A 22260-nucleotide genomic window follows, 5' to 3' on the forward strand; every position below is an offset into this window, starting at 1 on the left:
GAAGACATCCGATGGCCAACAGACACCTGAAAAGATGATCAACATCATTTATCATCAGAGAAATGTAAATTGGAACCACAATGAGGTATCACCTTACGCATGTCAGAACGGTGTGGCAAAAAATACCAAGTGTTGGTGAGGATGTGGAGAAAAAGGAACCCTCATGCCTTGTTGGTGGGAATGCAAACTGGTGCAGCCACAGTGGAAAACAGCATGGTTCCTCAAAATTTTAAAAATAAAATTAAAAAATAAAACTACCCAGGGGTGCCTGGGTGGCTCAGTCGGCTGAGCGTCCAACTTCAGCTCAGATCACGATCTCACAGTTCGTGAGTCCGAGCCTTGCGTCGGGCTCTGTGTTGACGGCTCGGAGCCTGGAGCCTGCTTCGGATTCTGTGTCTCCCTCTCTCTCTGCCCTTCCCCTGCTCACGCTCTGTCTCCCCCTCGCCCTCAAAAATAAATAAACATAAATTAAAAAAAAAAAACAAGTAAAACTACCCTACTCCACTACTGGGTGTTTACACAAAGAAAGTGAAGACACGAACACATGTATGCCCGGTATGTTTATTGCAGCATTGTTTAAAATAGCCAAGACATGAAAGTAACCTAGGTGTCCTTCAATAGGTGAATGGATAAAAAGGATGTGGTATATACGTCTATATAGACAGACAGACATATATCTGTATCTCCACAATGGAATAATGCACCGCCATAACAAAGAGTGAGATTTTTGCTGTTTGCAACAACATGGATAAACCTAGAGGGTATTATGCTAAGTGAAAGAAGTCAGGGAAAGACAAATACCATATGATTTCACTTATACGTGGAATCTAAAAACCAGAACGAATAAGCAGAAACAGACCCATGAATACAGAGGACACACTGGTGGCTGCCAGAGGGGAGATGGGTGGGGGGGGATGGGCAAATGGGTGAAGGGGAGTGGGAGGTACAGGCTTCCAGTTATGGAGATGAAGAGGTCACAGGGATGAAAGGACCGCATGAGGAATACGGTCAACGGAAAAACAAGCTTTTCTGACCGCTGGCTTAAACCAACGTTTCCTAACCTCGATCACACCTACACTCACTTCGTGTGTGTGTGTGTGTGTGTGTGTGTGCGCGTGCCCGCCATATTTGAAGTCCATTTATACTATTTTATTTTTTTTATTTTAGAGAGAGAGTGCGCGTGAGTGGAAGAGAGAGAGAGAGAGAGAGAGAGAGAGCGAGAGAGAGAGAGAGATGCAGAATCGTAAGGAGGCTTCATGCTCAGTGTGGAGTCCGATGCAGGGTTTGATTCCAAGATCCTGGATTGTGACCTGAGCCGAAATCAAGAGTCTGATGCTCATCCGACTGAGCCACCCAGGTGCCCCTCTGTCTCTCCCCCAAACTAAAACATAAATAAAGAACACAAACGCCATTTCAGCCTCATCTTAAGCAACAGCTTTGTAACCATGGGTTTTGTGTGCTAATTATTATGCGTGTTTATAACTTAGGTTAAACTAAATACGCGACTGTTAAAAACTTTTAGAGAAAAGTTGTCCTACGCTCAACTGATGTGCTACCAAGAATGCATATCTCACATTTTGGCTAAATAATGGCCCAGACCAGATTCTCTCGGCATCGGCACGACTCCCACTCGGGCCCGACAGACAACTCCTTGTGGTGAGGGTCACTGCAGGGGGCTTAGCAGCGTCCCTGGTCTCTACCCAGTAGATACCAGTGGCACCTTCTCCAGTTGTGGCAAACGAAAATATCACCTGACATTGCCAAAAGTCCCGTGGCGGCAAAACTGCCCATTTGGGAGCCACTGGCCCAGGATATCTGCAACAGCTTTGCTACTTGCCGTGTCCTCACAGTGGTACCATGTAAGTCTCTCCAAGGCACCCGTGGCAACGACCGTTGGGAGTCCACAGCATCCGCTGGATGATCAGGAACCGTCCGGATCCTTTCTCCTAAGTTCTTGACCTGCTGTGTCCCAGGCTGGTCCTTAAGGGTGCAGCCATCCCACTGATGCTATCAGACGTCCGCTGCAGACATTCCCTGCATCCCTGCTCCAGGCCCTGAGCGGTCACCCCACCAACGCAAGAGCTCCGAGCAGGCTCTTGAGTGAGCCAGGTCAGTGATTTACAAAATGACACCCCAGTGGCCTGAAAGAGTCACCACACCAACTGGGGACCCGGTCAAACTCCTGGAGGAAAAAGCTGACTCATGTAATAAGATCCCTTCTAGACCATTCACAGCAAAACTCCTTGGGATGGAGCACTGAGTTTGCTTGGCATTCAGATGGATCTCGTTGCCTGTGGTTTGTGTTCGCGGTTCCTCTCCCCAGTTAGCTGCCTGGGAACTAGAACCACGGGTAAACATGAAGCCTCTCATCCCCGCCAATGGAACCTTCCTTTACCGTTACCATTCTACTGCACACAAAGAGGGTAACAGTTGACATTTTAACAGCTCACCCTGTGCCACATACTGGTTCAGGCAAGCCTCGCAACAACCCTGTTGGGTAGGTCCTACTGTTATGCCCCCGTTTTAGAGAGGAAAAGTGAGGCACACGGCCAAGGTCACAGCTGCAGTGGTGCAAGCGTTACCGATCTCAGGCAGAAAGACAGCAGAACCTTACCCCTTACTGACGTCACCGTACCGCTGCCCAGGCAGAAGCGGAAGTCCTGCTATGGCTCTGAACCTTTCCCTGCTTCCAGAACCTTCCCCTCCCCACCATCTCTAGGGCTGCTAGACAGGTCTGATCGGGTACTTCTCCCACTGAAGACTTCTGAAGGGTCTCACTGTCACCGTGATAAAGTCCACCCCGTGGCCTGGACGAGGGGGACGCCTCATGAGATGGTCCTATGCTTCCTTTCGACCTTCTCTGTTACTATTCTTCACCCCAGAGCCAGCCACACTGGGCCGCTTGCTGCTTCCCAAGCACACTGGGAGCCTTCCTGCCTCCTCTCTGTTCCTGCCATCGCTCAGGCTCCGAACTACCCCCTCGGAGTGTGGCCTGGGGCATCCCCCTCCCTTCGGGGATAGCTCATGTGCCATTGCTTTTGAGCAACCTTTTCTGACTTTTTTAATAGAAACCAGGCCCTTCTCTCTGCTGCCAGGCCCTGAGCCCACCTCTGAGAGAGCACTGGTCACCTTACGTTGTGATTACGTGTCTATGCATCTACCCCCTGCCCCACCTACCGTGAGCATCGCTGATGGAGGCGGGTTATTAATTATCTTTATCCCCCAGCCCCGTTTTTGTGCATGCTTTTGGAACTGATGGAAAAGTCAGGCAAATATTTGAACTGAAGTCTCCTGGAATCAGAGTAGGACGCATCGTATCTATGATTTAATTCATAAAATAACGATCCCCGTGACCTTTAGAGCCTTGCCCTCATAGGGAAAATATCCTTGTGGAAGGAGAATTAAGGTTTTGGTAACCGTGATCTAGAGAGTGTTTCCCTAAGAAAATAATCTGAGATAAGGCAAAGAGATCTAGGCAAGGAAGAATGTCATGGTACTCACGTGCCTTCCATCTTGGGACTACGTGAGCACAGAACATGTGTAAGAAAGAGTTAAGGTCGTTATGTTTTCTAATTAAATAAATTTTTTTTAAATATTTATTCATTTATGAGAGACAGGGTGTGAGCAGGGGAGGGGCAGAGAGAGAAGGAAACACAGAATCCGAAGCAGGCTCTAGGCTCTGTGCTGTCAGCACAGAGCCTGAAGCAGGGCTCAAACCCACGAACCGCGAGATCATGACCTGAGCTGAAGTCGGACACTCAACCGACTGAGCCACCCAGCTCATTTCCAGTTTTATACTCACATTTTCCAATTTTATACTCACAGCCCATCAGGTCACTTCCATTAAGACTGTCCAGAGTTAGACTGTCTTGTAAGGTGAGGTAGTTGGGCTAGATGAAATCTAGGTGGTTTCTTCTTCCATGACATTCTATAATGAATTTAAATAAACACCAAAGGCCCTAAATTATTCTCCAGGGATGGGGAAAAAGAGGAGATTCTGTTTCCCCTTCACGTAGCTCCAAATGTTGTAATTTTCTCAGCAAATGTCTTAGGGATGAACATGCAATGATATTTACGACACATCGGACAGCTGTGCCATTTTGACTATTTCCATTCTATGCATTAAATCTAGCAGGGGCTCCACGGCTCAGGATGAAGGAGTGGGGGGCATCCTGCCAAACAATGACAATAGCTAACACAAATGGTCCTTTAAGGGCCCTAGAAAAGTGCTTTGCAAACGTTCATCATCTCATTTAATTTGCACAAAACGCTGCAAAGTTAGGAAGGGTACTGTTACGATCTTACGGACGAGGGCATTACGTTTCTCAGAAAACAAGTGATCACGTGGTTGTGATCACGGCAGGGACATAAACGTGGGTTTATGTCCTGAGCCTGTGCCCTCGGCACCACCCATGCCGTCTTGCCCCAGAGAACCCTCGAGGCCGACGATTTTCTTGTACACGTGCGTGCTGTGAAATGCCGTCTGCACCCCAAATTCCAGAAAACACACTGGGAAACATAATTTTCCATCTATCAAAAAGCAAGGATAAGAGATGCTCGCAGAACCCAACTACTCTCTTGCTAGGAAGTTTGCTCTGAAGAGCCCCAAGGCTATTATGGAACACAGAAGCAGGTCTGAATTCTGGACTCAGGCAGCATAATAGTTTCAGGGTGAGTAGGTGTTCAGGCAGAAGAGGACGCAGGAGACAGGAGAATAACTGAGAGGCTGAATAATCCAGCCTTGGATAATGGAGTGCTGTCACTAAAAAGGGGGAATGCAGTGGGTGTCTTGTGGCCACATTGATGCCTATGTCATTGAGGGTAGAAAGGCCTCACCATCATCTCGTCCCACTTCCCTGCCTTATTTTTCTCCAGTGCCCCCTCCCTGCTTTAAGCACATTATGTTTTCATCGGTCTCCTCCACTGAAACGTAAGCCCACAAGGATGCGGACGCTGTTTTGCCTTCGTTGACCAAAAATGGTATCTTCCCTCAAGGAAAAAAAAAAAATGAACCAACAGGAGAGTATAAAGAAGAATTTACCTCAAACGGGATGCCCACTGCTTTCAACACACTGAAAACAGAAGACGTCTAAAAGCTTGAGAGCAAAAGGGCAGTCCTACATCAGAAAAAGCATACGTTTCCAACTCTCTGCTCCTTCGTCGTGTCCCCATGATACATGGCAGAAGTGAAAAGTTTTATTTGCTCACTCAGTCCTATCTCCAAGAAGAATAACATTGATCGAGTCTTTGGAAAATCCGACTCCCCCTTTTGACTCTTACTAAGCCAAGTAGGAAACACACAGATTGAGATTACAAACGCATCCCTCAGATTTCCATCCACCTCCTCTCCGCCATTTTCCTAGCAAATAGTCACGTGTTTCTAAGAAATCCTTGGACTTTGAAAATTAAGAGCCTGTCTTATCTGTCATGTTTACTACTGGTAAGGGAGAAAGAGCTTTTTTTTTTTTTAATAATTCATAAAGAAATGCATGCCAAAACCTCTACAAGAATTCAGGGTCATGACCACAGTTGGCCTCTTGACAAGGAAGCTTCGTTATCTTCGCTTTACCTCCATCACATGGTTAACGGGCAGAGGCACAGAAGGACACTGGGCCTCATCCATGCGTCGGGGGATTATCAAACACCTTTGATACTCTTTTAGGAAAATGCGGACAGGTTTTGAAGTTAAAAACCGTCTATTTTAAATCCCAATCTTCCTTGAAAATACTTGGGGACCATTTTATCATCCCTTACTGAAGGAAAACGTGTAATAAGGAGAGACCGCTTTCTGGCATCGGATTTCAGACGCAACGCTTCGTTAAAGTTTTTAAGACGGAGTTGATCTCCTCGAAGGACAGAGAAAATTGATTATCTACAAATGTAACACTGAAAGTGAAATGAGACTTCCAGAGGGAGAGCTTTTGAGTTCTGGTGCCCACGAGTTACAAAGAGGGTTTTCGGAGGGGAGAGAGAACGGTTGTCTTCCTGGAGACCAAAAACGTGTGAGAAATTAGGGTACAAGTTGCAGCGCCCGAGGCTGAAGAGTGACAGAAATAACCACTGAAATCCAAGAAAATCGTTAATCGGCTTCATTTTAGGCAAGCAGGCACGCTTTGTGTGTTTTATCGTGGCCTTCTAAGATAAGAAACTCAACATCAGAGCTTTGTTTTTTGTGGGGTTTTTTTTTGGTGGGACTTTAGTCAGCAGGAAACTATGCCGTTCTATATATAGACTAGGGTCTGAGCCTTCCCGAGTGGAGAATGTGTTTGGAGCTTCTTTCTCCCCAGCAGTGGTGATGAATTTAAATTAATTCATTCACAACCCTTTCTCTGCCCTTTACGAGGACCAGGGACCCACATTTCTGAAATCCTGTCTGGGCTGGGTGTCAGAAAAGAAAACCCTAAGGCACACACAGTCTGACCCGCAGCCCACCCTTCCCAGCATCCTCCGGTCCTGACGGAGGAGCCAAACAGTGGTGGCTTTCTCACACGACTTTGTCCGCAGACACCAGCAGGGGTCTTGGGTCACGCTTGGCTGGATGCCAGGAGGGTAGGACGTGCAGTGAGGAGGCCTATGCTTGAGACCCGGCTGGGCCACTCACCAGGGTCTCACACACCAGGTTGGGTTCCTCATCAGCTGAATGGAGAAACCGGTTTGCTTTCTCAGAGGATAACGCTGGTGTGGTGAGCTTCCTATCGGTCAATGCTGGGGGTGGCGGTTTTAACTAGGGCTATACTTAAACCCTGGCCATTTTTCATCAACCAGTCATTATGGATATTGCCCATGAATTTATCAAAACACTTCCTTTAGAGTTTTTGTATTTTTTTTGCCCGAAAAATCTTCCTGGACAACGGTTTCTGAGAAGACCAAAGAATCAACAGTCACGCATCGGGCAAGAGCAGGGTTTCTGCTGATGCACACGTAGGAATTCAGGAGCAGATTCTCTTTTGAAAACATACTTCCCTTTTTTTATCCTCTTAAGACTTCAAAAGATGCCAATGGTTTGCGCGGTCTCATTAACCTTCCTTTTAAGCAGCCTGTTCCTCACCTCGCAGGGGAAGATCGGTCTTGCTCCCAGTGACCTCACCTTGCACTGAAATCACGTCACGCCCCCCCCTTAGAATGAGAGTGAAATTATAAAACCCTGCCGACGTGCCACCACTTGAAGATAAATGTATGCTTCACAAAGATATGACCTAAAATAGGAGGCTGACGATACCGGTGTTGAGGTCAGGGACAAATACGGTCATCAATACGAGGAGGAAAGTCCTTTCCCGGAAACGCATTTCTTTAAAAACGCACGTTGTTTCATATGTGACGAACAAAACACTGAACTTCTTCAAACCAGTGCTACTTTATAAGCAAATGACACTTAGGTGCTCAGTTTCGTTCTTGCCAGGGCACCAATGTACATCTGCTTACCATCACAGAGCACTCTGATTTGTAGACGGAAGCGTTATTAACACAAGCAGTAATTAGACTGTCAACGGCTACAAAAAAACCCCTTGGAAATCATCTAGTTCAGGACCGTGAATTATTCTTTAGAATTCCCTGTGACCCTGGAGGTCACATGAAAAAAAAGTACTTGTCACCATGGAATGGATTTATCCTAGGACTATGAATCAGCTGTGCCCTTTGAAAGTTCTCTAATTCTGGTATAATGAGATTCGAAAGATTGAAGGAATCTTGGGGGCGGGGGCTACTGATTTCATTTGCTTCTGTCCAAAGTTGAAGTTACTTCTTTTTTTTTTTTTAATATTCTTGACAGGTAGTAACTTAATCCCCAGCTAATGTATAAATATAAAAATGGGGACATTACAAGCAAGCACACTCAACTAGTCACATACCTACACTTATCAATATTATTATTTTAAAGGAAAGGCCACAGATGTTATTGTGTGACTACCACGATGCTTGGCATGTGGTACTCAATAAGCATTGCTGAGAGTTCAGCATGGTTCTGGAAGCCTTTCGGCATCTGGTTGACCATCACTGGTCTGGACTTGCTCATACAGCCGTATTTCCAGAAACATTCACATTAGAGTTAACAACCTACTTCAGTCTATCTAACATGAGGTTATGGAGTGGGACAGGTCCTGAGCAGAGATCAGGAGAGAAGATGACCATCTACAAACCAAGGAGAGAGAGGCCTCAGGAGAAACCAGCCCTGTGACACTTTGATCTTGGACTTCCAGCCTCCAGAGCTGTGAGCACAGAAACTCCTGTTGTTTAAGTGCCCTAGTCTGCAGTCCCTTGTGATGGCCGTCCTCGAAAATGAATTCAGTCATGATCTGATTTTTGAAAAAAAAAAAAAAAAAGATTTTAATGTTTATTTTTGAGAGAGAGAGAGAAAGACAGAGTGCGAGTGGGGGGTGGGCAGAGAGAGAGGGAGACACAGAATCCCAAGCAGGGCTCCAGGCTCCGAGCTGTCAGCACACAGCCCGATGTGGAGCTCGAACCCACGAACCGTGAGATTGTGCCCTGAGCCGAAGTCGGACACTTAACTGACTGGGCCACCCAGGCCGCCCCATGTCATGATCTGATTTTTGTTACACATTGTCTGTCTGACTGAAGGAGAAGGAATGGAAACAGGAGACCAGGAGGGAGGGACAGTGGAGGTTAGGCCACTGGGTAGCAGGAGCAGGTACAAAGTGGCTCTCAGTATAGACCTGATAGGATTTGCAGACCCATCAGACATGAAATACAAGATAAAGAAGGGTGTTAAGGGTGACGTCCAGATTTCTGGCCTGAGCCAGAACAGAGCCCACTGAGGGGCTCAAGCCCACGAACCGTGAGATCATGACCTGAGCCAAAATCAAGAGTCGGATGCTCAACCAACTGATCCACCCAGGTGCCTCCAAATCTCTCCATCTTTATTTGTTTCAGTGGTAGGCTTCTCTTTCTCTGGAGGGTGATCTTGTTAGAGTGATATATACATGAATTCCTTATGTCCTGGCTGGTCTATCAGAACAACCCTGTGTCTTGACCGAAGACAGGAAGGGAGTGAGACAGGAAGTGATAAGAGTCTGAGGGTAGCACCGAGCACAGGGGGCTGCCTTGGTCGTGCTGTTCCCTTTCCTATCCCCTGTGTCCATATTATATTGTGATATTATGGAACAGAACAAATCTCTTTTCTTTGGTTCATTTCAGTAAAGAACCTGACCCGGTTTGGGTCCAAAAGACCTATCCATTGGTCTACACTCAACTGAAATGTTCTGCAAACACGCGCAGAAATGACTGAAGAACAGCGTGTCACTTGGTTAGTACTTTCCATGGAAACTCTTAAAGTGGCATCCTTTGAGTAGAGACGTATTTAGCAACTAACATGCTGTCCTGAGTTCCTGCGAGAATCTCTTTCAATTGATTCAAGTTCCCATGAGATACAGAGACTTACTGGATATATAGTCAACGTGGGGATCGGGAATTATGTTGAGTATTAGCTGTCTCCAGGACAACAGTTGTCCTGTTGCGGAAAGAGTTCTGGATTTGCATTAGGAAGACCCAGGCTGGGGGATGTGTCCCCTCGATTTACTACCTGGGATGGTGCTTTTCAACACATCTGTGAGGAAGGACCAGTTCTGTTGGCCGGTTGGTTGGGATATTTATATTTTCAATCGATCACAAACTGATGCTTTTGTAAAACATAATAGAAAATATATAAAAAATGAAACCCTTTTCTATTATAATATTCAACAGACATGAAATCATTGTCCAATCAGTAGGAAAGTGTCTAAAAGCTTGCTCTCAGTTTCTGTACCTGTAGGGTTGCAGATGGCCAACAAGCAATCTGTGGACCACTCTTCCGAGAAGCTGGCATTGGGGAGCTCACTTAGCCTGCCTTAGTTTCTCTACTAACCCAGCCTCCCTAGCTGATGTGAGGATTAAGATGATAATAGTCTATCGAAGACTAAAAAGTGCCATCCAAATTTGAAATGACTACCTTCCTTATTAACAATAACAGTAGTTGGAAAGGATGGTAAGGGGCCAAAGCAATCTTTTTTCAGTGAGGGTGGATATTAATATACCACCAAGTCAGAATTCCTAGCAACGACTACTTCCTCTGGAATCGATTAGAACCCAAACCCAGAATACATGGCTGAGAGTCTGGACACTAGATCAGAAAGCTCCTGACCAGGTTCATCTTGCCTCTGGCCCTCTGGTGACCAGCAGGCCCTCCAGACTACAATTCTCCCATCTGTAGGGCCCAGCTAACAGCTGTCACTACTCTGGGACAGATACAGATGGTCCTGAACTCAGACACCTTCTGCACGGTGGAGTGCAACACTTTCTTCCTGTGATGCTAGGGAATTAGGTCAAGCAACATGCCTTGGAATCACGCTGGGAAATCTGGCAGAAGTGGGGTGGTATTTGAACACACACACAGACACACACACACACTCTCTCTCTCTCTCTCTCACACACACTCTCACACACACACACAATTCAGAACGAGTCCTTCAGATTCTCTTTGCAGATCTCCCAGCAAGGTAACTAGAGGAGGATTCTGGAGAAGGAGGGGGCTGCATCAGGGGTGGCTAAACATTAATGGCTCAGTAATCAGACTACAAGACCCCGCTTCCTTCATCAGCAAAAACAAGGGCGTGCCCTGCTGTCCTGCCGGCTCTCATCCTTTCTTATTTTATATTCAAATCATCTTTCTCCATCATAAAAATAATATACACAAAATAAAAAATTAGCAGTACAGAAATATATGAAATAGAAAAATAAAAGAATTTCTCTCCTTCTCCCCATCTGAGGGATAGCCACTATTTTTTTTTAATTTCTTTAATGTTTATTTATTTATTTTTAAATTTGTTTTTTTTTAACATTTATTTATTTTTTGAGACAGAGAGAGACAGAGCATGAACGGGGGAGGGGCAGAGAGAGAGGGAGACACAGAACCGGAAGCAGGCTCCAGGCTCTGAGCCATCAGCCCAGAGCCCGACGCGGGGCTCGAACTCCCGGAACGTGAGATCGTGACCTGAGCTGAAGTCGGACGCCCAACCGACTGAGCCACCCAAGCGCCCCTAATGTTTATTTATTTTTGAGAGAGAGAGAGAGAGAGAGAGAGCGTGAGCATGAGTGGGGGAGGGGCAGAGACAGAGAGGGAGGCACAGAATCCGAAACAGGCTCCAGGCTCTAAGCTGTCAGCACAGAGCCTCACGTGATGCTTGAACTCATGAACCTTGAGATCATGACCTGAGCAGAAGTTGGACGCTTAACCAACTGAGCCACCCAGGTGCCCTCCACTACTACTAACTGTGTGTATATGTTTTCAAGAAATGTTAACAGTTATAGAAGCATATGTGTTATATATAAAACACATATATGTTACCCTTTATATATATTTATGTACTTACATATACTCGCATATAAATACGTATATTAATATATTTATATTTAAAACTTACATTAAATATCTATTTTATATAGTATGTAATTTATTACAAATATAAACGTTTAATATGTATTATATATCTATGTATTTATATATTTACACATATGCTATTTATACAGTACATATGTGGGTACATCTGTTACTTTTTCTTCTTTTTTTTTTTTTTTTTTTCAGAAAGAGCGGGGAGAGGGGCAGAGGGGAGAGGGGGCGGGAGGGGGAGAGAAAGAGAATCCCAAGAGCAGGCTCCACACTGTCAGCACAGAGTCCAACGTGGGGCTTGATCTCACAACCCTGGGATCATGACCCGAGCTGAAATCAAGAGTCAGATGCTCAACCGACTGAGCCATCCAGATGTCCCACTTCTCCTTTCCGATAAATGTGACAGGCGACATTTTTTTTTTTCTCCCATACTTCCCTTGGCATTCGGTTTTTGGTCTGGTTTTACTTTCAAACTCCCCTCCCCGCCCCCCGCCCCCCACCCCAAGTGAGAATGAGCCCTTACCCTGGTCTTGATATTCCTCAGTCATGGTCAGATCCCCGACCACCTTACCCGGCCGAGCCCACCCCCCTCCTGCCCTCCCTCCCGTCCCCCCTCCCCCCCCCCCCCCCCCCCCCGCCAGTTACCTTTCCAGCCTCTGCATGGTCATGGCCAGCGTTTTGTTCAGCTCCTCTATCATCCTGCAGCCGGAGGGGTGCATGGGGAGGGAGCCGGTGGTGGAGGGCAGGTGTGGCCCAAGGCTGCCGTACTGTAGCTGGTGCTGGATCTGGGACGGCAGGACCGTGTGGTGGTGCTGGGCCCCGCTCTGCTGGCCGCTCTTCTGGGCCGCGTAGGACGCCAGGGAGAGGTCTGGCCCCCCTACAGGCATACAGATCATGACTTTCTTTGGAGGTAGCGGAGGGGACAGTTTCACTGGCAGACAAGGCAATTTCACAGGGGCGCCAGGATCTGCAGCACAAGGAGGGCGAGAGGCACACGTGAGTTCGGGGGGGGGGGGGCGGAAGAGACCTAGAACACCACTCGTACCCACCTTGGGACTGTGGGCACGGACGCGGACCCCCACTGAAAACACCAGTAGGGTTGGTGACGCCCACCCGGCACCCACCCGCTCTGGTTTCCCGCCTCGAGGGAGCTCAGGGACCCAGGGATTAGCCATGTGGGTCACACGGCCATCAGGCTAAGTATTAGGCTCACCAGCAGCAGGAAGGGGAAGTGAATGCGCTCTATGTGATCACAGAAACCCCTGGAACTTTAACCAGACCTGCTCTAGGAAATGCCATGGTGTCTACAATTTTACCACTGTCATGTGAACATAATCCTTTTCAGCCGGCACTTTCTTTTTAATTCTTCTTCTTCTTCTTCTTCTTCAATTTACACCTTACATCCAAGTTGATTAGCATAGAGTGAAGCAATGATTTCAGGAGTAGATTCCTTGCCCATTTAGCCCATCCCCCCTCCCACCACCCCTCCCGCAACCCTCTGTTTGTTCTCTGTATTTAAGGGTCTCCTGTGTTTTGTCCCCCTCCCTGTTTTGGTATTAGTTTTGCTTCCTTTCCCTTATGTTCATCTGTTTTGTCTCTTCAAGTCCTCACGTGAGTGAAGTCATAGGGTATTTGTCTTTCTCTGACCAATTTCGCTTAGCATAATATCCTCTAGTTCCATCCACGTAGTTGCAAATTCACTTTCTAACAGGCATGGGACTAGAAGCCAGCCCTAGGTTCAAGTCCACTAATGGCATGTCCCTCCACAAGCGGCATCAGTACTGCTAGCCTTAATTCCCTCATCTGGAACCTGGGGATGATGCTTTAGGAGGATTCGTGGTCATAGGGCTCAGGTGCCCCCACGGGGAGGTAAGGCCTCCACGGTCTCTGGGCTATTTAGCTCATCTCTTCACGTCCACACTTGACCTCCATGAAGTCTGAGCATGGTGGCTGGGCTCGCTGGCCCACTCATGTGGCATCCACAGTTGGGCTGTTCAAACTGTACGGAGGCTCCACTACCCATTCCTGGGCCCCGGTGGCAGGTGCACACACCCAACACCCCTTGGTTCCACGACAATGTCTCTGAAGCTTCTCAGAGATGCTCTAAACTTAGGGGAGCTTCGGGACAGACTAGCCCTTGGGGCATCTTTGGGATGACCTTGCAAATTCCGGGACATGATCTAGCACCGGTGGGGGGCATGGTTGGGTCTTGTGGGCTGTGGGTGGGCCTGGGAGAAGCCTAGCCAATAAGAGCAAGATGGTGGGGAGGGGGAAGGCCGTACGGCATGTGTGTGATGCAGACAGAGCTCTCTGAACTTGACAGCTGGAATCCACATCAGGGGGCACTGCAGGGTTCTGGGGACTTAGAGTTTTCTCCAAGTATCTGTCTGTTTCCCGTGTGGCCTTCTATAGTTTAACCCCCACAGTTCTGCCAAAGTGACATCCTGAGGGCACCAACCTGATGTCACTCCTTTGTTTAAACCCCAGAGATAGAAATAGAGCCCACCTTCCTGGCACATCATCCATGGCTCCCATGGTCTGTGTTTAGATGTTTAAGTCATCTCTCTATGCCCACACTTTCCCTCCTGAAGCCTGCTCTGGTTCTCCTGTTAAACACAGCCTCTCCGGGGCACCTGGGGTGGCTCAGTTGGTTAAGCGTCCGACTTCAGTTCAGGGCATGATCTCACAGTTTGTGAGTTTGAGCCCCGCGTCGGGCTCTGTGCTGACAGCTCAGAGCCTGGAGCCTGCTTTGGATTTGGATTCTGTGTCTCCCTTTCTCTCTGCCCCTCCCCTGCTCACGCTCTGTCTCTCTCAAAAATAAATAAACATTAAAAAAAAAAAACAAACCACTTCTCCTACCATATCCGAAAGACTGTAGATCAGAATCTCCTACTGTTTCTCTCCTGTGGATTTTACCTATTTGCTGGCCCCCAAACTCAGTGTCCACCCTCCCCTAAATCCCACAGGGTGGCCTTTGTCCCTCACATCCTCCACATGGGGCTGTCACGATCTTCCCTGGTCTCCTCAAGGCTCCCGTCGCTCAGCACGATGCTACTCCTATGTCACAGAGAAACCCAAGGTGTGCATGCGAGGCCTCCCCTTCCCTCCAGAACCACTGCGTTCCCCAAACTAGCTGATGTCTGCACACCCCTGGGCCTTCTCCACTTTCTCTCAGTTTGGAACATTCCTCTCTGTTTTGTCTTCTTGGTCAATTCCTCCTCTCCCTGCAAGATCCAGCTCAAAAATGACCTGCCCTGAAGAACCTTCCTGGGTCCTTACCTCCCTCCTTCCATTCTGCACCCGGCAGACCTACCTTGGGCACGAGGTAGGTCAGTGCTAATGGCAACAGTGGCATCATGATGACAGAAATAACTCTAGCCGCCCCTTACCCCATGCTTACCATGTGCCAGACACTGTTCTAAGTGCTTTTCATTTCAGTCCTCACAAGGAGCCTCTGGCATAGACACACAGCATCTCACTTTTACAGACGACGGCACCGGAGTCTGAAGATACCCAACAGCACTTCCTGCTTACATAGCTGTCTCCTCTCCTGGAGAACAAGGACCTCGGATAATTTGTCATTCTATGCTTAGCATCTTGCACGGTGCCCAGCTCACAGAGCGAGAGGCTCACAACATGTTTCTAGAACGGGCTGATGCTACGAGGCTCTGCTGTGGGATGAGTTCTCACCTTCCCCAGAAATAGATACTCTCGGGATGGGAAAAATGGGAGCGTAAGGTGGACAAAAATTTCAGGATCACGCAGCTGTGGGTGTATGGACGCGAAACCGTGGATCCTAGAGCTGAGATACGAGGAAGCCTAGCAATTCCAGGAGGCCTGAGAAAAGATTGCTCCCCAATGCCAAAATGGCAGCCAATCATGACCACGGGGTTCCCTCATGCTCCTCCACAAAGGCTCACCCTGTTTGTCACCAGCCCCCAAGCACAGGACACAAGGTGACCACGTTCAGGAGCATTACCAATGGTGCTCACCGCAAAGTGGCTGAGATGTAGAAACTCACCCCCCTCTGTCCAGTTCCTGCTACTGAAGGGTCCACTCCCTTGACTGTTGGAAGCCTTCACACAAACCTAGCAAATGCAACGTGTACGGAAGTGTTAAGGGTTTCTATCCAAGAACTCTTAGCCTGTCCTTCCTTCCTTTGCAGATCTAAGGCAGTAGCTAGGTGCTCACTCGCTTGGGCAGGAGGAAGCAGAGCTAGGAAGGCAGCATGGAATGGTCTACCTGGGAAGGAACAGTGATTACCTTGAGTTCTACCCATCTCTGTAACCTATAATGTCCCCCCACACTCTACCACACGACTTCCTGTCACCACGACTCTAGCAAAGCTTCCTTAGTTTCTTCATTAGGAAAATGGCCAAGGGAACACCAGGAATTCTATCAGAACGCGTAAGGAAGTAATGACCGAACTAGCGAACATGGTTTACTTTCATTGCTCAAGAAAGGAGATGCTGGGGTCCCAGGGGACCCCTTCTCTTTTCCTGCATCTCCTTTCCGGTTGTTTTACTCTACACGGTCATCAATTAAATAGGTGTGGGAAATGAAAATGAATTACTTAAGGTAATTTTTAGCTCGGTAGACCTGGTATAAAGAGAGGAGATTGGGAAAAAGGGTAAAATCAGCTGGAATTATCAGCTTTCAGTGAATTCGCTCTGCCATACCCATCTTTCTCCAACATGGCAGACAAGTGAGGAGGGTCTAGGCAGCCTGGATCTTCAGTAAGTTTCAGTGCCTGTTTTTCTATCTTTATGACATCTTATTTAAAAAAATTTTTTTTTTTTTCGGGGCGCCTGGGTGGCGCAGTCGGTTAAGCGTCCGACTTCAGCCAGGTCACGATCTCGCAGTCCGTGAGTTCGAGCCCCGCGTCGGGCTCTGGGGCTGATGGCTCAGACCCTGGAGCCTGTTTCCGATTCTGTGTCTCCCTCTCTCTCTGCCCCTCCCCCGTTCATGCTCTGTCTCTCTCTGTCCCAAAAATAAATAAACGTTGAAAAAAAAAATTAAAAAAAAAAAAAATTTTTTTTTCAACGTTTATTTATTTTTGGGACAGAGAGAGACAGAGCATGAGCAGGGGAGGGACAGAAAGAGAGGGAGACACAGAAACGGAAACAGGCTCCAGGCTCCGAGCCATCAGCCCAGAGCCCGACGCGGGGCTCGAACTCCCGGACTGCGAGATCGTGACCTGGCTGAAGTCGGACGCTTAACCGACTGGGCCACCCAGGCGCCCCTCTTTATGACATCTTAATACCACGTGATTGCTCATAACAGATCTGGAGCCATTCTGAGTGTCTATGACTTTATCTTTCTGTCCCCTGCAACCAGTCTGGGGCCTCAACTCCTCTTACTGGGTGGATAGCAGGGTCCACCCTCCTAACCCACCTGCACCCCATAGGGGCATCTCCCTACAGCACGTGTCATGCCGGAGGTCCCATGAGGACTCCCTGCCCCAGTCAGTGCTACGGGTCACCCAGCCCCGCCCAGCCCAGCCCAGCCCAGCCGGTGCCTCCTGCCCTACAGCTCCCTGGCCAGGCCAAGTTTCCACACTGAGCTTCTCAGGAACCATGCTCATCCTCAGTCAGGGCTTTTGTCACACCTGCCCCCCGAAAACACCCTCCCAGCTCCTGCGGGATGAGCAAAAGTGCATTCACCCTTCAAAGCACAACTGAAGACCCAACGTCCCCCATCGCGGCCTCTCCTGCTCTGAACTCCCGCGGTCCTGATGGCCAGCACCCCCATTTAATTCCGCCCGATACTGTACTGGTCAAGGCCAGCTGCATTTGGATGGCTCTTCCCACACGTGCTACTGCTGTCCCCACAGGATGCCCAGAGCAGAGTGTGGGGAAGCCCAGGCTCCTGCAGCCTCATGGTCCTCAACCCCAGGGGCGCGTCACCCTCATACCGATGCCGACCCGCCTGCCCTTCTCAGGGATTCTATCGGGGTGCGGGGCACCCCGCTGCGTACTTTTTACAAGCCATGTTTGAAAACCCCTCAACTTCTTACTCCTGCCCTGTTCTCTGAAAACGAAACACAAAAGGGTGCTCATTCTTAAGCAGAGTTCTTGGACCACCTGCAGCAGTCCCAGCACTGAAGCGGTCCCCAGGCTTCACCTCTGACCTGCTGAATAAGAATCTCTGGGGGCGCCTGGGTGGCTCGGTCGGTTAAGCGTCCGACTTCAGCTCAGGTCACGATCTCGCGGTCCATGAGTTTGAGCCCCGCGTCGGGCTCTGGGCTGATGGCTCAGAGCCTGGAGCCTGCTTCTGATTCTGTGTCTCCCTCTCTCTCTCTCTGCCCCTCCCCTGTTCATGCTCTGTCTTTCTCTGTCTCAAAAATAAATAAACGTTTAAAAAAAAAAAAGAATCTCTGAGCCAGGGGTTTGGAGTTTAGCTGCTTCCCAGGTGCTCCCCAGTCAGGAAGTGAGAGGAAAGAATCGGGGAGAACCACTGATTTGAGGGTGCCGAACTGCTTGAAGCACAGGGCTGCCCGAGGCAGGGATACGATGCATCGGTTCCATCCGGCCCCTGGGCCGGTCCGCGGCATGGTCTCCAGGTTCTATTTCTATGCCCCCAACCTACAAAGAGTAAAAGACCAATCTGCAGGAGACCAAAGTACTGAAAGCTAAACTATCGGAGATCCACTCACCTCACCAGTAGCTGTGCCTAAATCTAACGTCTGCAATTAAGGGACTTGTCTTTAAACGGATTTGTCTAATGGCACTCCCAATTTAATTGTCTCTTTATAAAAATCACTTATCATTGAGCATCTCGGGGATGAAAAGATTTCCTATATCCTTCTGGGTGAGTTTTTCTCTTTTATTTGCTTTAGAATGCTTTACGGACATTTCAGACAAGTTTGCCTAAAGAGCCTGTCTTCAAAATTTTGCCTCAAGCAATAAATACTTGATCAGATGTCTCGATTTTCCTACCGAGTTGATTCAGTGCATGAGATCCCTCTTGCCTCCTTCTTGCTGATTTCGAAACGCCCTCTGTGTGCTTCTGTGTGCAGTTATTAAACAAATGAAGAGCCGTATACCCAGTACTCATTTCTGCTTAATGAGCCACTGGCATTTTTGTGACAAGGATGACAGACGGAGATGAATGGATTGGGGACGCCCTGCATGACTTCACGGTTTCTTTCCAAGAGGCCAATTTCTCAAGGCAGTGATGTCACCCACTTCACTAGGCAGGTATGGGAGAGGCAGGTTCCTGGGCCCCCCTTGCAGATTCAGATTCAGCACGTTTACAGTGGGGTCCAGGAGTCTGCTTCGCAGAGAAGCTCCCGGATCACGGTGACCTCGGTCGAGACCACCCTGAGAAAGAGCCCCCAGAGGCATTCAATCACTTCCAGCATCCGTCATGCTAGACACAGAAGATAAACTGTAAAATCAAACACTCATCCAGCTCTGTTTCAGTTTTCCAATCTGTGAAATGGGGAGGAATTAGTAGGTCGTAGGCTTCTTGAGCCAATTACATAATATCAGTATGTACCCGGGGCAGCACGGTGCCTGGTACTCGGGTAATAAATAGTAGCTATGAATCTGGTCGCTATCATTGTCTTCATTATAGAACTGCTCCCTCAGGGGCTCATCTATTCCCCCCAAGGTTGGTTAAGGTGCCATCACTAGGCTCTCATGGGTCCTGTATTTCCCTTTGCCACGGCCTCTCCTATAGAGTCAGTTCAGTCCACTTCATTTTTCTTGACTTGTTGCCGATTTTTACTTGCAGGAGATATGACAAGTGACGCATTGCTTGTATCCTGCTCGGTGCGGCTGTTTCCTCACCTGGCCAGGGACAGGAACTGGGCCCAGGGCATAGCAGGTGCTCCACAAACATCTGTTGGTTTTCCTTCTCGTCACGTCTTCGGAGCAGCGGGAAAAGGTAGAACTTAATGACCAGGGTCTCCTATGCGAAGGCTCTGCTAATCAAAGGTGGGGGGGGGGGGGGGTCCGTGGACCAGCAGAGGCAGTGACTCTTGGGAGCGAGTCGGACACACAGATTCCCAGGCTCAGCCCAGGCCTTCTGAATAGAATCTGCGTCTTGCCAAAGTCCCCGGGGGACTCTGCACCCGACAACTCCGATAGGCTATCCTCTAAGAGCCACCGTTTTGCGAAGAGGCTGCTCCCTCGTGCAAAAGGGTCCCCTGGGGGCGATTTTGCTCCTGCACCTGCTCTCGGAGCACTGAGCAGGGGCGGTGGGAGGCTTCTCTTGCAGGCCTGTGAAATCACCCAGGTCTCAGCAGAGCTGAGGTTTAATCCCAGGTCCAAGACCAAGAAGCTCTGTCACTTTGCCTGAGACGTTAGCCTTCCTGAGCCTCAGTTTGCTCATCTATACAAAGGGAGCATAACCCGCCTTAATGTCTACCCAGCTTCTTCACGGGGACCAGTGGGCTGAAATCCAGCCTGAGGCCTGTCGTGGGAAGGGCAGTCACCCCCAGAGGAAGGGGCCGCCTTCTGTGAATTCGTTCTTCCAAAGGGCACCTTTTTATAATTTTTTACAACTTTTAAAAATAGCTTTCTATAACTTTACAAAGTCCCTGAAGAGTGAGCGGAGGGCCTGAGTGTAAATCTGTGCAGCTGAGTCCTTGATCTGTAAAAGGAGTTCACCAAATACAGGCTTCGTTGGTTCTGAAAAAATAATACATTCTCTGCCTCTCCCCACAGGTTGCCGCGAGGGTCGGACGAGGCGGACACACTCTGATCTGCGGACCGCCGTATACCTCTGTCCCGTTGCTTGCGGGGCACTTGCTGAACCCTGGGGAGAGAGTCCCCCTCGGCCTGATGCTGCCTGGCTGGCGTGGGAAGCGAGAAGTCAAGACAGCAACGGGGAGTGTGGTGGCTTGACGTGTGGTGGTTCTAAGTCAGTAGGCGAAAATCCAGCTGCAAGTGAACCAAATAACGGGAACGAGAGCTTCGGAAGGACCGTCCCGGCAACCTTCCAGGCTTGCGGCAAAGCGGTGCGGGAAGAAAAAAAAGGCACAGCCATCGGGGTTCAGGGTGCTGTCCTAAGACGCGCTGCCCTGCATCGGTATTGAGGGCTGGCAGGAAAGAACCCAGAACCTGGAATGACAGAATCCAGACTCTCTGTGGTTCAGCAGCTGGGAAGGATAGCAAATCCTTATGTGTGTGCATGGGGGTGGGGGTGGAATTCAGACTCTTTACCTCTAAAAATCCAGGGATCAAGAAGGTCTCCTTTACCTCGATAGCACCTCACTGAGTAAAATACTTTGCATCCATGGGAGGCATGGTGTTTATGGGTTGCCAGAGGACCCACTCTAGCTCCTGCATTTATAATGATTGTGGCTGGTCCTGCTGGGGCACACACGGAGCTCTCTGCTTGCTGCCTTCGAAATGGATGAGTCCTCTGCAGCCCGACCGATGGAGATGCAGTATATTCATAAACCTGTCTATGCTGATGGAGTGCAAAAAGCAGAATCAACCAGTTCCAGAGAGCAAGGAAAATAAACTCCAACTGTGGGTGTCACGGAGCCATAAAACCCAAGAAGGCTGTATTTCCAAACACGACACCGCTCTGGCTTACGACTTCAGACAAGGAAATGAAAACCCCAGGTGACTTCTGCAGTCCATTCTTACGCCACAGGACCGGAGTGTCTAACAGAACCAGTCTGGGCTAAAGGAACACAGCCCGAGCCTCTCTCCTCACTTTTTTATTAACACCTGCTGGAGAAGCCCATTTATAACCGAGGACGCGTTAGAGCACTTGTCCGTGAGAGTAGCACTTAGCGTCTGCGTGGACAGAGGTGGGGTAACGGTTGCTCGGTCATTTGCCACCTGGTTTCAGCGGGTCAGAGTCTTTGATCTCCTTTTATAGACACAGACACTCCACCAAAGAACATAAAGAGCCTCTAGAGAGAGTACTTAGAATTTAAATGAGAATCCAGAATCACAGAGCCCAGAATCAGACTCCCTCTGGCTCCAACGCGGAGACAAAGGTGCTCAGATGAGTTCCGTCAATTCCTTCAGACCATCCTAGGGATTCTTAGGCTGCCAGGCCTTTTCCGTTGGTCAGATGCCTGGAAAGGCAAAATGTGTCTCCCGACTCCTTGTGGTAAGAGGGATGGTATGACAGGAAGCAAGTAACAGAGAAGTGACTTGTGTTAAATGCCCTAAGCCTGGCTTGCTCTCTCCCAAGCCGGCCAGCACACAGACATGACCATAAACACCTGATGTTCATGCCAAAGATGTCCTGAGACCTTCCAGAATCCTAACACTGAGGGCCATTATAGCATACACATCACCAGCACCTGACTCTGTTTCTAAGTCGCTTTCTACAACAAAGCATTTTGTTTTAAAATTTGTCCCCTTCCAAAGACCATCTGGACAGTAGATGACAACAAGGAGGGAGGGACATGCATCACTGAGATGAGGATGCTGGGCAGTGGGTGGGGGTCACAGCTGGGTCACAGGCCACCTTTGTAGGGCATGTAATTAAATTAGGTTTTTTTAGGGGCGCCTGGGTGGCTCAGTCAGTTAAGTGTCTGACTTCAGCTCAGGTCATGATCTCGTAGTTCGTGCGTTCGAGCCCCGCATCCGGCTCTGCTCTGACAACTCGGAGCCTGGAGCCCGCTTCCGATTCTGTGTCTCCCCCCTCTCTCTCTGCCCCTTCCCTCCCGCTCACTCTCTCTCTCTCTCTCTCTCTCAAAGATAAATAAACATTAAAAAAATTAAATTCAATTTTTTTCAAAGTGAAATTACACATGATTCATTGCCAGCAAACTGCTCTTAAGGAGTTAGAATTGTAGGTGTCCGTATAATCACGACAACCAACACCTGTTGATGAGATCAGCGGTTTGGGGGAATTATAAATCATCTGTACAAAAGCACATTATCCTGTTTGTTTTTGCAGCAATGCAG

At 48.7% G+C, this 22260-nt stretch overlaps 1 protein-coding gene across 8 annotated transcripts in view; it reads right to left on the reverse strand.

The window, feature by feature from the left end:
• PHACTR1 (phosphatase and actin regulator 1) overlaps nt 1–22260 on the reverse strand; it is a 307440-nt gene that overhangs the window by 55448 nt on the left and 229732 nt on the right. For 7 of the 8 annotated variants that reach the window (XR_007152213.1, XM_047859034.1, XM_047859038.1 and 4 more), the window contains exon 6: nt 12023–12344. Coding sequence is in view for 7 of the 8 variants with exons in the window: in XM_047859034.1 (XP_047714990.1) it covers nt 12023–12344 (322 nt within the window). In the remaining variant the exon portion in view is untranslated. The remainder of the gene's footprint in view (nt 1–12022; nt 12345–22260) is intronic. The other variant, XM_047859036.1, reaches the window with a different exon arrangement.

The sequence above is a fragment of the Prionailurus viverrinus genome, chromosome B2, assembly GCF_022837055.1.
Source record: "Prionailurus viverrinus isolate Anna chromosome B2, UM_Priviv_1.0, whole genome shotgun sequence".
Taxonomy (NCBI): Eukaryota; Metazoa; Chordata; class Mammalia; order Carnivora; family Felidae; genus Prionailurus; species Prionailurus viverrinus.